This window comes from Barbus barbus (genome assembly GCF_936440315.1).
Source record: "Barbus barbus genome assembly, chromosome: 26".
Taxonomy (NCBI): domain Eukaryota; kingdom Metazoa; phylum Chordata; class Actinopteri; order Cypriniformes; family Cyprinidae; genus Barbus; species Barbus barbus.
In genome coordinates, this window is record NC_136754.1 from 8,005,302 (window position 1) to 8,020,670 (window position 15,369).

General features: G+C 37.8%; 1 protein-coding gene across 1 annotated transcript in view; it reads right to left on the minus strand.

Moving 5' to 3' along the window:
* The window catches only part of LOC306846328 (ephrin type-A receptor 3-like), a 117,700-nt gene that overhangs the window by 23,462 nt on the left and 78,869 nt on the right, over positions 1 to 15,369 (minus strand). Inside the window, exons 9-11 of the mRNA XM_079379630.1 lie at positions 7,343 to 7,410; positions 6,925 to 7,050; positions 1,889 to 2,074 (exon numbers count right to left, since the gene is read on the minus strand). Coding sequence (XP_079235756.1) covers positions 1,889 to 2,074; positions 6,925 to 7,050; positions 7,343 to 7,410 — 380 coding nt within the window. The remainder of the gene's footprint in view (positions 1 to 1,888; positions 2,075 to 6,924; positions 7,051 to 7,342; positions 7,411 to 15,369) is intronic.

The window sequence follows — 15,369 nt, forward strand, 5'->3', positions numbered from 1 at the left end:
CTTCCCCTACACTTTCTTTTACCCTGTCAAAAGCATGCTTATTTTAGATTCCAACAGAGGACTGGTCTATTCCACGAAGACAGAGGTCAGAGTGCAGCCCAATGTTGAATGCATTACTCTCACTTAAACTGCTTCTTTGTTCTTCCAAAGAGTCTGCATGCATGCTCAGAGAGATACTGAACTGAGCTTTAACCCCGAGCCCCTGATATTTGCTCAGAACATAAATACACCACTTATAACTGGAGGACAGGCAATTAGGCAGCGTCTGCCTTTTCAAAATGAAAAGCAAACTCGATTTACGGAGAAAATAGTTTTGTAAACTGCACAAACCAATGCTAACAAAAGGTCAAAATTAGCATTCCGCATTAGAGAGAACAGAGCGAAAAATGAATAAGAAATGTCGAGACGTCGCTGTTCATATGTGTGCTGCTGCATATTTATGACATTTAAAACATCCAATTAACTATTTAAATGATTAATATTCATGCAGTCATAAATATGCATACTTTCATTGTTGTGCTCTATAGGTAGTGCGGAGCCGCAGACGTTTGTTCAGTCATAATGACGCTCGAAAGAAAGGGTTTTTGTTTGGCGTCTGGTGAAAGCTGAAGTTCTCCGATAAGCTCTTCCCCATTACTGATGAGATAATGAGACTCTGAAAGGTTTCTAACACACATAACACTGTGTAAGTCTATCTCTGTATGCTATTAAGATCCAATTTAGACAACGCCATCAGGCCACAAACATATAAACTGCAAAACTGCAGTTGAAGATTGGAGAAACAAACGATAAAAGGAATATATATATATATATATATATCCTAAAAGTTTATAAACATATCATTTTGCTTGTAAGAATGTTATAAAAGCCTAGTTTGCATTATTTAAAGATCAGCGTAACATTTCCACTTTCATCTGCATGTTTCTAAAAACGTTGACTGGTAATGTTCTTCATGTTGCTGAATTTTTATAAAATACTGATTATGCCTAATCTACACTGTTCCAAAACTTTGCTAAAGACTTAAAAAGGTTTAAAGAACAATAATTATTTCAAATTCTACTCAAAATATTAGACTGTCTGAAGAAAATCTGACTGTTTTCCACACATCGTCAAAACTGCAATGCTAGGGTGTTCTGAGCGGTTTTTAGCAAGTTCTTATGTTTTCTAGGATTTTTGGGTGGTTTTAGGCATTTGATTGCTAGGTGGTTTAAAAAAATGGCATAGTTATCATCTACCTTTAATTGTCTGTAGCACAAACAGTGGGGAATGAGTTAAGCGCCAGTTTTATTAGTCATTTAATACTGTACTTAGGTTTACTTTTGCATAACAGTCCCTAATCAAAAGTTCCCAAGTAGCCAAGTGAACGTTTCCAAATGAAAAGTGAATTCTAGAGATAATATATTTAGTCACGTTTAAAGGCTTGCTCTGCAATACATCTGCTGTAGCAAGTCTTTGTCTTCAATCCCTCTTGTGTGGTCGGATCCAACTCAACAGAGCCATTCAGGTGGAACAGTCAAGCTCTGTTTCTGTCCTCCCCAAGGCTGAGCACGTCAGTGAGTACAGCACACCTCCATCTGGCTTTCAATCACAGCGCCATGAAAACACTTTGTGACCACTGTGGTGGAAAAGGTTTGTTTGTGTAGTCACAATAATCATATATTGTCACACTTGTGCTATTCAACCACGCTGTATAAAAATTGTACCGAGCCAAGAACTCAACTGTGCAATTGAATCCCCGCAAAATGATTTCTGAAAGCACTTTGGAGAACAGCTTATTTTTCCCTCAGTGCTTACAATGCAGTGTATGTTTACTTACTTAAACTTTTCAATCCGTCTTTTAAAAGCCACTGGGTGAAGGTGAAGACGAGAGTACATGACAGTCACTTACATCTAGTAACGACTCCCTCCAGTCTGATGATGTTGGGGTGGTCGAATTGGCCCATGATGCTGGCCTCGCTCAGGAAGTCCCGCCTCTGCTTCTCTGAGTATCCTGCTTTCAGACTTTTGATGGCCACATAGATTTCTCTCTTGCTGGGGAGCTTCAGACGGCCACTGCAAACCTCACCAAACTCACCTGGAAAGCAATGCATGGCTATCATCAGCACATCAGCATCAGATTATGGCGGATTTATGAAGGAAAATATGCATAAATAAAATTCACTTGACTGGACATTGTGACTGTGTTCACTAGGAGTGTTTCCATTACAGACTTGTGCAAAACTTTGGCAATATTTTATAAATGTCGATAAAAAAGTATTGCGAAATGACTGCGTTTCCATTAACATCTGTTATGCGACAAAAACATAATTTTTTCCTCTCATGATAAGTCATGGCAACGGAATTTGATGGATTTTGACAGATTTTGGCTATATTTAATTGAAGGAGGCGTGTGCATGTATCTTTACAAAAGCAGTGCGGAGAGCTGCTTCAGAAACGTGCACGACATGCCTCATATAAACAAGCATAGACTAGAGTGGCTGAGATCAACTCCGGTGGCCGTATCAGAGCCACACTGCGCCGCGGATGTGTGCAGTGTAAATTGTCTAAGCATGAATGGCAGACAAAGCCCCTTATACTTGAGAGCAGCCACATATTAAGTGTTTCTTGGAGTTTATAGTACATAGAAGACTGATCATATGATATTTTACATACACCATGTGACCTGTAATTGCGGAAAAAACGTTTCCATTGCAGTTTTGCGAATTATTCCTTTTTCGCATTGCCAGAAAAACCACCTCATGCAAGCGTAAAAACATTTTTGCCATATATGGGCGTTTTTGCAAAATTGACACGTTTCCATTAGGCATATTTTCAATTCGCAATTTCAATTTGTGTAATTTGAAGGGTAATGGAAACGCGCCTACTGTCTTGTTTTCCAGTGAAAATATATGGTAGCACTTTAGTATAGGGACCAATTCTCATTATTAACTAGTTGCTTATTAGCATGCCTATTATTAACATATTGGCTGTTTATTAGTACTTATAAAGCACATATTATGCATGACAATATTCTACATCTTACTATCAGGGATTAAAGTTCTCCGTCGCTACGACGGATTTCCGTTAATTGCAACGAGTCTATGACGGATTTCCGTCAATTGCAGGGTTCCGCCTGTCCTTAATGTCTTAAATTCACTTTTCACAATTTTAAGGCCGTAAATAGGCTTACATTTCTCAAATAGTGTAATGTCTTAATTTCAGTTTGAATAGGTCTTAAATTAAGGAAAGATGAGGTGTATTCAGCCTGCTGAGGGGGATGTGATCAAAGCCTGGAGTGGAGTGAAAGCACGTTCCTCTCTCCTCTCGAAGCGTTCTGTAATCACTCCGCTTTGGATCCACTCTGGGTTTTCTTTTCCCGCTCACGGAAAAAAGTGCTCCGTGTGTTCAATCCATTTTAAAAGTTATTCTAATATGTTTATTTTTTGCATGTCAGGCTACAGCTGAGGTAGAACTATATTTCAGCTAGCATGGACACACTTATAATGCAGGAAGGCTCCGATGTATCAGAGATCGATAAAAATGTAAAAAATAAATGGAGATGGGCTTGGCTTGGCGAAATGGGGGAGAATGGCAAGCCTTTTAGTTCGTGGGCTAAAAAAATCAAACAGCCAGGTACGTGTCTTTGCACAGTATGCCACAGGAGACTTCAATATGGCAATAATGGCAAAAAAGTGCTAGCTCGCCATCAATCAGAAGCTAGTCACAATGCTGCCGTTCGTGCTCTACAGTACACATGCTCCCTGTCTGGTGCGACAAGTACCACAACGGAGGTTAATGCAGGGGCGTAGATTACGCGGGGGACGTGTCCCCCGCACTTTTTCATTGGACAGTTGTGTTCTCGGCAACTTGAGGTTTTAATGGAGCAATGTATATAAATGCAGAATGATTTAAAATTCAAAGAGACAGGATAATTTATACATGACGTTTACGTTTCCATGGCAATCAGTCACTCAGTTTGTGACGTCACGACATGCCCAGGCTCGCGCCCGCGGTCCCGCGCTGTATCCATCATTCATTAGAGGTCGAGATGAGTTCAAAGCGGCAAGAAACTCTTCACTCCTTTTTTACGAAGAAGTCAAGCAGCGTAAGTTGGCATGTGGGATCCGAATAGTGTTGCACAATGTTCAGTGACTCTGCCTATTGCTCTTGTTGAATAATTAGCAAGTTTGATGTTCATTATATGGAGAAATAAAATGCTGCCTGGACAAACATGCACTTATTTATTTTCAGTGTATTTTTCCGTAACTCTTTTGTAACGTCTTTTATTTTAACACGTATGTATGTTATTAGAACCCTTCAAATAAGAATAATGTTGAACTGAGATTTTACAGCGTTTGCAGCATTGTGACATGTTTAACTCTGCCAATACTATACATGATGTATTTCAATCAAGTATGCAAGCACTGATCTGATACAGGACCGATCTTCATTTAGGGGTGCTCTGTCATTATTGCACTAATTTGACGTTTTTATGTGTTGTCAAGAGTGAACAAGAAACAGTCAGCCTAGGTTTGTTAGCAGAATCAGGACGACACACAGTGACAGGTGAGAAGAGTGGCTTTTAACACCTGGCTGTTTTTACATTGTATAACGTCTATAATACACAAGCGTTTGTAGGATTATATATGGACCAATCATAGAAAACACATAATTAGTCAAATATAGAAAAATTAAAAATAACATTAGTATGATGAACAACTTCTCAGCTATAATTTTTAACTACAGTAGGTAATTATTATCTTGCATATTGGTTGTTTATTAGTACTTAAGCCCATATTAATTCTGTATTCTTCATGATCATATTCTGCATCCCATAATCCTAAACTTAACAACTACAACGACTACCTTACAAGCTATTAATAAGCAGTAAATGAAGAGTTTGAGGCAAAAGTCATAGTTAATAGTGAATATGTGTTTATCATTCTAAAGTGTTAAAATTAATTTAGGATACAAATGATTGGTTATTGTCCAGCAGTGTACTTAATTTGTTATTTTCTTCTGTATGTCACTATTCCCTGTATGTACATGTTTCAAACACTACTTTATTTGCTGTAGACAGAGGCAGAAGTGAATTCACAGTTGAGAGTGAATGAGGCAGGAAGTTTCAGTGAGGCTTCAGAGGTAAAGATTAATTACAGCATTGTCTATGATAAGATATTTCTTATACCTTTTAACATAGATTAATCAGATTAATGTATAATAGAACAGAACAGAATAAAGGAGTATGTGAAGGTGCAAGTATCCATTACTGTGTGCCATGTACTGTACATACAACACACACAAAATACAATCTGAAATATGTAAACAATAGTACCCTTATAAGGACATCTTTGTAACTTATACTCAAAAAGGTGCATATTAGTACATTAGAGTACCAATATGTACAACTATGAAAGTTTTTGGGGTAAATAAGGTACAAAGATGTGCTTTTAAGGGTACTGTCCCAGTGACAAGCTGTTGTATTTATTTCTTTTTCTTTTTTCTATCTTTCTTTCCTTCTATTTTATAATCATACATAATAATATAATCATAAAGCATATTAAGCAAAAAGGTATGATTAAAAATAAAACCTGTCAATTAGACAAGGGTTAACTGAAAAAAAACAACAACAAAAAAACAGGTATAACACTAGACATTCCGTCCAGTTGTCAAAGACAAGAGTGCACTTTCAAGATTATTAATTATTAAGAGTTTCACAAAACATTGTTTGGTCTTATAACATAAATAAAAACATGCACTGAAAAGTTATGTTGATGGTTGATTATTTGTCAAGGTATGTATAATTTGTTCATAGATAAAAAAAATTGCTTTTAAAATACGCAAACTGGCAATATTAAAACATCTTCCACGCTATTGGTCTCGACTATTTAAATAAAGTGTTGGTTAAAGGAATATGACTTGGCCTGAAAAAAAAATTCAGTCAGAAGAATTTTTTTCACTTTAATCCCTGTACTATTCTTACTACCTTACTAACTGTTAATAAGAAGCAAATTAGGAATTTATTGAGGCAAAAGTCATAATTAATGGTTTGTTAATAATGAGAATTGGACATTAAAATAAAGTGACCAAATATATAAACAATTTAAATTTATATGAATATATATATATATTTATTTCTGAGAAACAAGACAAAAAATGTTACTGATATGTTACTGATTGTTGTTATTAAGTGAGAAGAAAAGGACTGTGGAGTGATACGAGAAACAAAACTATAACAGCTTTGTAGAAAACTAACCATTGACAAAGAACAATTATACAGTTTAGCGTCATATACTGTATATACAGATATATACAGTATACACACACATATACATATATACATATATTTGTTTTGGGAAAGCTCTGTTATATGGTGGATAACATCTCTGCCAAACTCTGTTTGGGTTAAACGTGTATCCTGTACTCACACAAATAATCTAAGAAGATTTCTCCATGGCATTGTTTAATTCAGAGCTCCTAAAGCCCTAAAGAACTCTATTGCACACTATTGCAGCAAGATGAAGATAAATAGGAAATGAGACAGAGAAATAAAGAACCAGGATAAAAAACAAAAAAGTCAGAAAAATGGAGACAGTCACTCATGGACAGAGAAAGCAAACGCTGAGGAAAATGAGATTTCAAACAAAGTTCAGATGCAGAGATATGCGGTATTAACAGCTCAGTATTTCAAACAACAGCTTTGTGTGTGAGGATTACAGTCAGCGGACGTTCTATAATTAGGGTTCAAACAGAAACCTCCGTTCTTTGACATACATTAGCACACAACTGCAATTACACACTGAAAACATGTTTTATGAAATGAACAAACCTCTATATTGAAGGAGCTACACTGACACAATTTGCATAATGTATATTTGAGATTCAATATTGTTTTATTTTCATTTTATTTCCACAATTTGATCTATAGAAGAATAAGAGTCTCACCTGCACCTATAACTCTCTCTATACGTATATTGGAGGCATCGATTTCCTTGGCAAAATCTCGGACGGCTTGATTTGGGTCCTCGTAAGTGTGGGGGTGAATATACGTCCTGCTTCCAGGCAGTTTCACTGCAATAAGGAAAAAAAAAAAAACATGATTTTCACACGGGATTTTCAGTCCAAATGAATGCCAAGACACGACTGCACCATAAACCCAAACAGCCTCCTAAAAAAGTTGGAAAAGATAAACTATGGCGAGGTTGAGCATGAGGGTTTTTGATTTATATCACACTCTCTCAGCCGAGACTGGAAGAGAGACCTTTTACATTTGTTACCTCTAAAAACAACCGTTTGTTTTGACAATCCATTATGTATGAGTGTTTTGTGTGTGTGTTTGTGTGTGTTATTTTGGTCATCGTACCTCTCCCATTCTGAAACTGCATTTTTTCTTCATCTGGATCTTGCTTGGCTTTAATGTAGCCACAATGTCTGCAACATAAAAAAAGATAAAAACATCACCTATAAAAATGTATATTTTTATAAACCAGCTATAAAACTGCCATTCAGGACTGTATAAGAGTCAGGAAAAGATTATGATTATTTCCATACTGCCGAAGAGATGAAGTTCCCTTCATATATTAGACTCAGCTGTAACATCAATCACTGTTTTCCAGTCCATATATACAGCATTAATTGAGTTTGAACGCGTTTGAATGAGTATGCCACCTAAAACATTAATAAAAATCTTCAAATGAGAGTTTGAGGTAGTGTATGCCCTGATAAAAGTTAGTCTTTGCATGTGTATGAGTGTGTGTGTGTGTGTGTTGAGCACACTAGCACATCTGTGAGTTAATCTCCGAGGGCACGTTGGAATGTCTAAAAATACCCACTGGTGTTCTGGGTCTCCGTGGGTACAATTCTGAAACAGTCTGCCTTCGCCTGCAGCAATATAGTGCAACACACCCAGTATAAAATCTCCTAGAGGCTTAGCAACATTTTAAACATCACTGCAAAACAGCAGCCCCCCTTACAGTCATGTGTCAACTAAATGCAGTTGCAGTTTATGCATTAAAAGACCCCTGAAGCGTGTCTCCTAAAGGCATTTCATTTAATGAAATTGAATAGTAGATATTTCACATTTCAAATGTACAAGTTCACCTTTTCATGCAATCCATGTTTGACTTTGCGTCTCCGATGGGAGATTGAATGAGACTAAACTCAAGCTCACATTTCCATTGTACGAAACTAAAGAGGTTTACTCACCGGCCACTTTATTAGGTACACCTGCTCAATTGCTTGGTAACACAAATTGCTAATCAGCCAATCACATGGCAGCAACTCAATGCATTTAGGCGTCTAGATGTGGTGAAGACGACTTGCTGAAGTTCAAACCGAGCATCAGAATGGGGAAGAAAGGGGATTTAAGTGACTTTGAACGTGGAATGGTTGTTAGTGCCAGACGGGCTGGTCTGAGTATTTCAAAAACTGCTGATCTACTGGGATTTTCACGCACAGCCATTTCTAGGGTTTACAGAGAATGGTCCGAAAAAGAGAAAATATCCAGTGAGTGGCAGTTGTGTGGACGAAAATGCCTTGTTGATGTCAGAGGTCAGAGGAGAATGGGCAGACCACTCGTTACAACCAAGGTATGCAGAATGCACAATCTTTGAACGGACAACACGTCGAACACTGAAGCAGATGAGCTACAGCAGCAGAAGACCACACCGGGTGCGCTCCTGTCAGCTAAAAAAAGGAAACGGAGGCTACAATTCGCACAGGCTCACCAAAATTGGACAATAGAAGATTGGAAAAGCGTTGCCTGGTCTGACGAGTCTCGATTTCTGCTGTGACATTCAGAAGGTTAGGGTCAGAATTTGGCGTAAAGAACATGAAAGCATGGATCCATCCTGCCTTGTCTCAACGGTTCAGGCTGGTGGTGGTGGTGTAATATATATATATATATATTACACACACACACACACAGTTACAGAACTTATGCAGCAAGTAAATAAATAATTAAATAAATAAATGGTGCCAATACTCAAAATAATAAAATAACATTCAACATTAAGTTGAACAAACAAACAAACATTCAATAAAAACAAGGTACCAATAATTAAAATAATAAAATAAACTTTAAAAAATCTGATTAAATCAAAAAAGTTAAAAGAACGAATGAACAAATAAATAAATAGTGCCCGTAAAATAAATAAATAAATAATAAGACAAAAAAAAAACAATTTGTAAATGTTCACCCCCGGTGCCATGTGTCAGAGACAACAAAAATCTTTCTCTATTCAAGATATGAGCAATATTAGCATGACTGGAATTGATTTTGGGATGTCACCAAGATGCCGAATGGACTGACCTACCTTTGAATGTGCCTAGAAACCCATTTCTTTACCTCTGAGCAGGTCATGAGGACGCTTGACTGAAGATCTTCTTGAACCGGATCAGCCTCTGCAACTTCCCACATGTAACTGCCTAATCTTTCATGCTCCCTTGCAAACAGCATTACGCTTTAATGAGAGAAGCTATGAGGGAATTACATTTCCCTTCTTCAGGTTCTGCTCTCCCCTGTTCCTGTGCCTAAACTCCCCTCTGTAATTTGTCTCAAAGTAAGAATCACTCATGACAGCTAATCTGAGAAGAAAATGTAGAACTCTCTCATTACAATCAAGGACTAGTACATTTTAAAATCATCTTTTGATTATAATTGGTTTGGGGTGAGTTCCAAGGCATCCGTAATAAGCGTGCTCTGGGTTGGGCACGGCGCGGGAGTGGCCAAGCTCGTGATAAGAGTCAGCAGCAGGGAGACAGATGAGCTGGAGGCTTCTGGCTTTTAATTTGGCAGTAATGATGAGGAGAGGGGCTGCTCATGCCAGGGTCACAGGAGCCCAGCCATGGCGAGTTGGCAGGCTGGAGCTGTGATTGCGTGGCAGAGAAAAGTGAGAATGATTCTGTCTTTGGCAAGTGCACCTCACTCGCACACGTGTGTGTACACTACATAGTGGAACCGATTGCCAGTGTTCATCATGCTCCATCACTTCAGTTTGATGCTGATTTTATTTGGCCGAATCAAACACAAGCTTGTCATCATGTAATCTCCACTAATTGGCTGGACGGATGGATCCCCCTGTGCGTGCGTGCGTGCGTGCGTGTGTAAACCTTGACTCATCTCGTCATTGATGTCAAGGAGAATGAAGAAAAGTGTGACATAACAAGATGAATGGCTGAAGGTCATGAAAACTAGAAAACAAGCCATTCATTAATCTTAACTTTATTTTTCTTGAACGCAATCTGACAAATGGGAAAATATCAGCAAATTTAACAGCTGTTTATTATGACAGCAATCAGCTATGCTGTCAGGAAAGTGACACAAGTGCACACCAAAATACTGCTTGTGTGTGTTAGTGTTGCTTTCGTCAACGAAAATTATGACTAAATATCGTTGTCAATGAACCTTTATCACGTGACGAAAACGAGACGAGACGCAACGTAAATGCTGGTCATGTGACGATGACTATAATTAAATGTATAATGCAATATTGTTGACGAATAAAAACGAGACTAAATGTGGTTTACAAAATAAAAACTATGCTAAAATGTCTCTTCATTTTCTAAACGAAGTGTTATAACGTTATTTCGTCTCGTTTAGTTGCATTATTATTATTATTTTGCAGTATTTTTGTTTCCTGTGTCTCACTTCTGGGGCTGCATCAGGTCGCACTGCGCAGACGCAACATCACTTCCTCAAGCCTCACTCGCGGCATTATTTAGGAGACGACAACAAAGTTAAGTCTGACACAGAGAAAGGGACCGATGGCCGGCCAGCCGGGGTTCGTCTTTGGGAGATGTGTGTGTACTTCTAACATGTTTGGTTGGTAAAATAAATGTTGTAAATTCAAATCAGAGCGTCTTCCGTGTCTGGAATAGATGTATTCTTGAGTCTATAAGGTAACAATACGAGAGCTTAACAGAATTACCAGCCCGAGTCCGTCCCGAGCCCGTATTTTCCCCCTTCTCCCAAATCAGATTATACTGTTTCAGCTATTAAAATAGTTCAGTTTTCTATATAATGGCAAAGTGATTATATTTTGTTTCGTTTTTTTTATTAAGTTAATTTAGAAAAACGTTTGGAGCATTTGTTTTGTTCGTTAAATAAGTTTTTATCTTTCGACCAAGCGGCAGACCGGCAGGCTGATCATAGCCATATTTGATCAATTTAGCCTTCTCAAATCATCACAACTTGCCTAAAATAAAATCTATAGATATACTAAAACAGTTCAAGCATATAACAATGTTTAAACATTAAATCTAGATAAATGTGCGCTGCATCCAGTAGTTTGTGCGGAGAGTGGAAGCTAAAGCGCAGGACATGGAGGCGCCAGCGCAATCAATTGCATTTTTTTCAATGGAAACTGCAATTATTGCTCATAAAAGTAAGAGTAATACATCATTTGTAACTGTAAAGGGTCTACTTTTATTTGTGTGCACTCACAATATCAACAAAACTTTTTATAACATAGGCTATATCAAATAATTTTATAAAATAAAGAAAAAAAAATGCGCCGTCTCGTCTTGAACAGGAGAACTTCACAAAAATGAACCGAAAGTCAGCGAATACATGCCTCACAGACATGATAAATATATCTATAGAAAGCTTTACATTACTAAACAAAATAAATAAAAACAAAAACTTTCATTATAATCATAATCCGTGAAGATGTACTTTTCTCTAAAGGCGTGTCTAATGAGGAGATGGCGAGTCAGGATCATCATCTTCATCTTTGCAACACTAACACAGAAAACACTAGTTTTTTAGTAAATAATTCAAATATCTCCTTACTATTTCCCCCCAACACATTCATGGTAATTGCTTTTTCTGGGGCTTTGCAGCAAGCTTCAGCCTATTGCGTGCATTTGAATGCAGAACTCTTCATCTGCGCTGACGGCACTCGCTGCTGCTGCCGTGGGACTCTAAACACCGTCGAGTCGCTCTTGACAGTCACGGCACGGTCTCGTGTTGTTTCCACCAGCGCGGCAATTTTTTTATCACTAATTGATGGATGTCTAAAATATAAAAATAAGGAGAAGCCTAAAACAGGCCCGAGGCCAAAATGCAGGGGTCTAGAGTTCCCCTCGGTAGAAATCACGTTTCCCCCTCGGACCCCCCATCCCCCCTCCCCCCATCGTAGGGCCCTTAGAAGCGTCCTAAAGTCAAGAGTCATATTGAAATAATAGGATTCTTCCTATAGTTTGTACAGTGCAACCGTTTCTACAGTCAGTTTCTGTTTTGAAATTAAAATGTGAGTTTTCTGTGCCGCATGTCAATAACAAGCATACATTTTCATTATATAAAGTGTGTATGCGGATATTGAGGACCACACATCTTATGAAGCTGTTCTCACTGTATGTCCGTATGGCTGACAGGCCTCTCAGAAATGTAATGAGAAAAAGAGCATCTTATATTGACAAAATGTCTCTCCTTGAAGAACAAAGCAGCGAGCAGCACCCTGATGAACGACTCAAATCTTCCAGTGTTCCTCCAATAAATGAACGAGCGCTGCTTGCTTTTGTTAAGCAAGGCCTCTGCCCTTTCAGTACAGCCTAAACGCCATGAGGACAAATCACTTTGTGCTGCCTAATGCTCTCTTTCTCCAGAACATTCTGCCACACAGAGCAGACAGATATGAGATGTTCGGTACACCAGGGCCTGCTATTGTACTTTGCTGACGGGAGAAAAAAAGCTGTTCCCGCTCTGTGTGAAGGTCTAGCACATTTCAGCTTCATATTTCCTCGTTCTCTGAGTTGCACACTCAATTTACATATCAATTTACCTTCCCGGTCTAATATGCTGTCACATGAGCGCCGTTCTTCTTCATGACAGTTTCCAGCTTTCTGTCCTGCAGACCATATACTGTGGCTTCTAAAAGAATAGTTCACCTAAAAATGCAAATTCTGTCATCATTTATTCACCTTCATGTCATTCTGTATGACTTTCTTTCTTCCGTGATTTTAATTTTTAAACAATATCCTGGCCACTCTTTTGCCAAAATGCATCATAAAAGTATAATAAAAGCAGTCCATTCAAATCAGTCATCTAAAGCCATTCAATAGCTTTGTGTGATGAACAGACAGAAATTTAAGTTATCAAAATCTTGACATCCAGCATAGCTCTCACTGACATGTTCATGAGATTTCATATTTGAAATAAAGATATCTGATCCATCAACTAATCGTTTTGAGACTAATATTTCCAATGAACTGATTGTTGACAGAACCATCTGAAAGATTTGTTCACTTATTATTATTTTTTTAATTACATAAAGCTATTGCATTGCCTCAGACAACTTGGAATATAATACACTTTTTTTTTTTTTTGGAGCTTGACTGCACCCAACTTTTAATCATTCTTACTAACAGAAAATGTTTTCAAAAATTAACCTTTTTAAGATTCTAAATAACTAAATAGTGACAGAATTATATTTTTTGGGGTTAAGTATTCATCACCATTTGTCTTATTCTATCCCTTTTACTCTTATTTAGATTCAAATAGCTTTATTAGTATAGTAACATTGAGGTTTTACATTGCCAAAGTACAGTATCATTAAATATACACTACTGTTCAAAAGTTTGGGGTCAGTGGATTTTTTTGTAAAGAATTTAATACTTTTATTCAGCAAGGATGCATTAAATCAAAAGATCAAAGGTTACAATAAAAGACATTTATAATGTATCAAGATAATTGTATTTCAAATAAATGTTCTTTTGAACTTTTTGTTCATGAAAGAATCCTGAAAAATGTATCATGGTTTTCACAAAAATATTAAGAAGCACCAACTTTTTCAACATTGCTAATAAATGATTATTGAGCACCAAATCAGCATATCAGAATAATTTCGGAAGGGCAGTTTTACACTAAAGACTGGAGTAAATGCTGCTAAAAATGTACTCAGCTTTGCCATAAAAGGAATAATTTACACTTTAAAATGCATTAAAATAGAAAAGTTACTGTAATAGTTCACAAAATTACTGCATTTTTGATCACATAAATTCAGCCTTAGCAACTGCGCTCAAAAACATAAAACAATCTTGCAGACTCAAACTTTTCAACACAAATACACACCTGTTAAAAAAAATAAAAGCATTTAAATAAATGTACTAATAAAAATGCCAGCAGGAACAGAACAGCTTGTTATAGCATGTTTGTCATTTTATGCATGTCGCACAATGTTTCAGTTATTTTTATTCTTTCCTTCTCTCTTATCTGACCCTTTCACTTTTTGGAACTTCCATCACAATCGTTTCTCCTCTCCCTTCATCTCTCTCGCTATATTTTCCCATCTACATCTTGACACTCTTTGAGGGTTTGAGTCGGAGCAGAGCTGATGATTGTGCTGACAGTGTGCTTTCTGCTCGGAGTGCTCAGTTGGGCTGCAGCATACTAACACTATTGAAATGAGACTTGGGGAGAAAGTGATCTGCTGTAACAGGAACCCTAGAGCTGTAGAGCCCATTCCCATCAGCCTCTGCCCTGAACACCGAGCTGACTAAGGCGCTTTTTGATTCCCCCATCTCTGCGAGGTGCCTGGTGTGAAAAATGGCTCTCCCCAAAACAGAATTTCTTTAGGATCAAGAACGCCGGCCAGACAAAGATGGCAGCGTGATCAAACGGAAGGGAACTTTCTCCTCTGTGTGAGTTCAGATGGATGGGGTTTTTTACGCCGAGATTCCTTTAGAAGAAAGTTTGATACCTTTAAACTGAGTAAATATGGATGTAAAGGGAGGCTTTGAAACCAAACAGTCTCAAATTGAAATGTGAATCTAATGGAAGTTCAAAGGCTGGAAAGACACAAAGGAACTTCTCAACCTTCACCGAATCTTCTCGAAATTCAAACTTCGGACAAATGATAACAAACAAGCTGCATAATGAGAAATATTTCATATGACAAGCAGGCTTTCTTGATATTCAGATCAGTCGATCAAGACAAGCAGGACTACAGAAATAGGAGGATGGGTCAGGGTTCTCCTCTGTCCTCCTGGCATTCCATTCATCTCCATTAAAGCCTCCCTAGCCACATGTCCTTGCCAACTGTTTCTAACTGACTTGCAATTAGGTGAAAAAAATGGTTCAGATATTCCCATGACTGCCGCTGCCCTTACCCTCGCGCTCCAGCAGCGTGTTGAATTACGATCACCTCATCTGGTTTAATTCATCCAGCATCTCATTTTACAAACACAAAGTGGACCGCCATAGAAACGGGAGCAAGAGAGTCGGCATCAAGTAAGCCTTTCGCTAGAGATTAATCAGTGAATGTTTGGTCAAAGCGATGACCCTTTGAAATACCAGTCAGTTTATAAAAAAACTTCCTTTTTGACCTTGATTTTTATTCAAAAGAACATGGATGATTATCGTAGGCTTCTGCAAAATACACACATCTGACC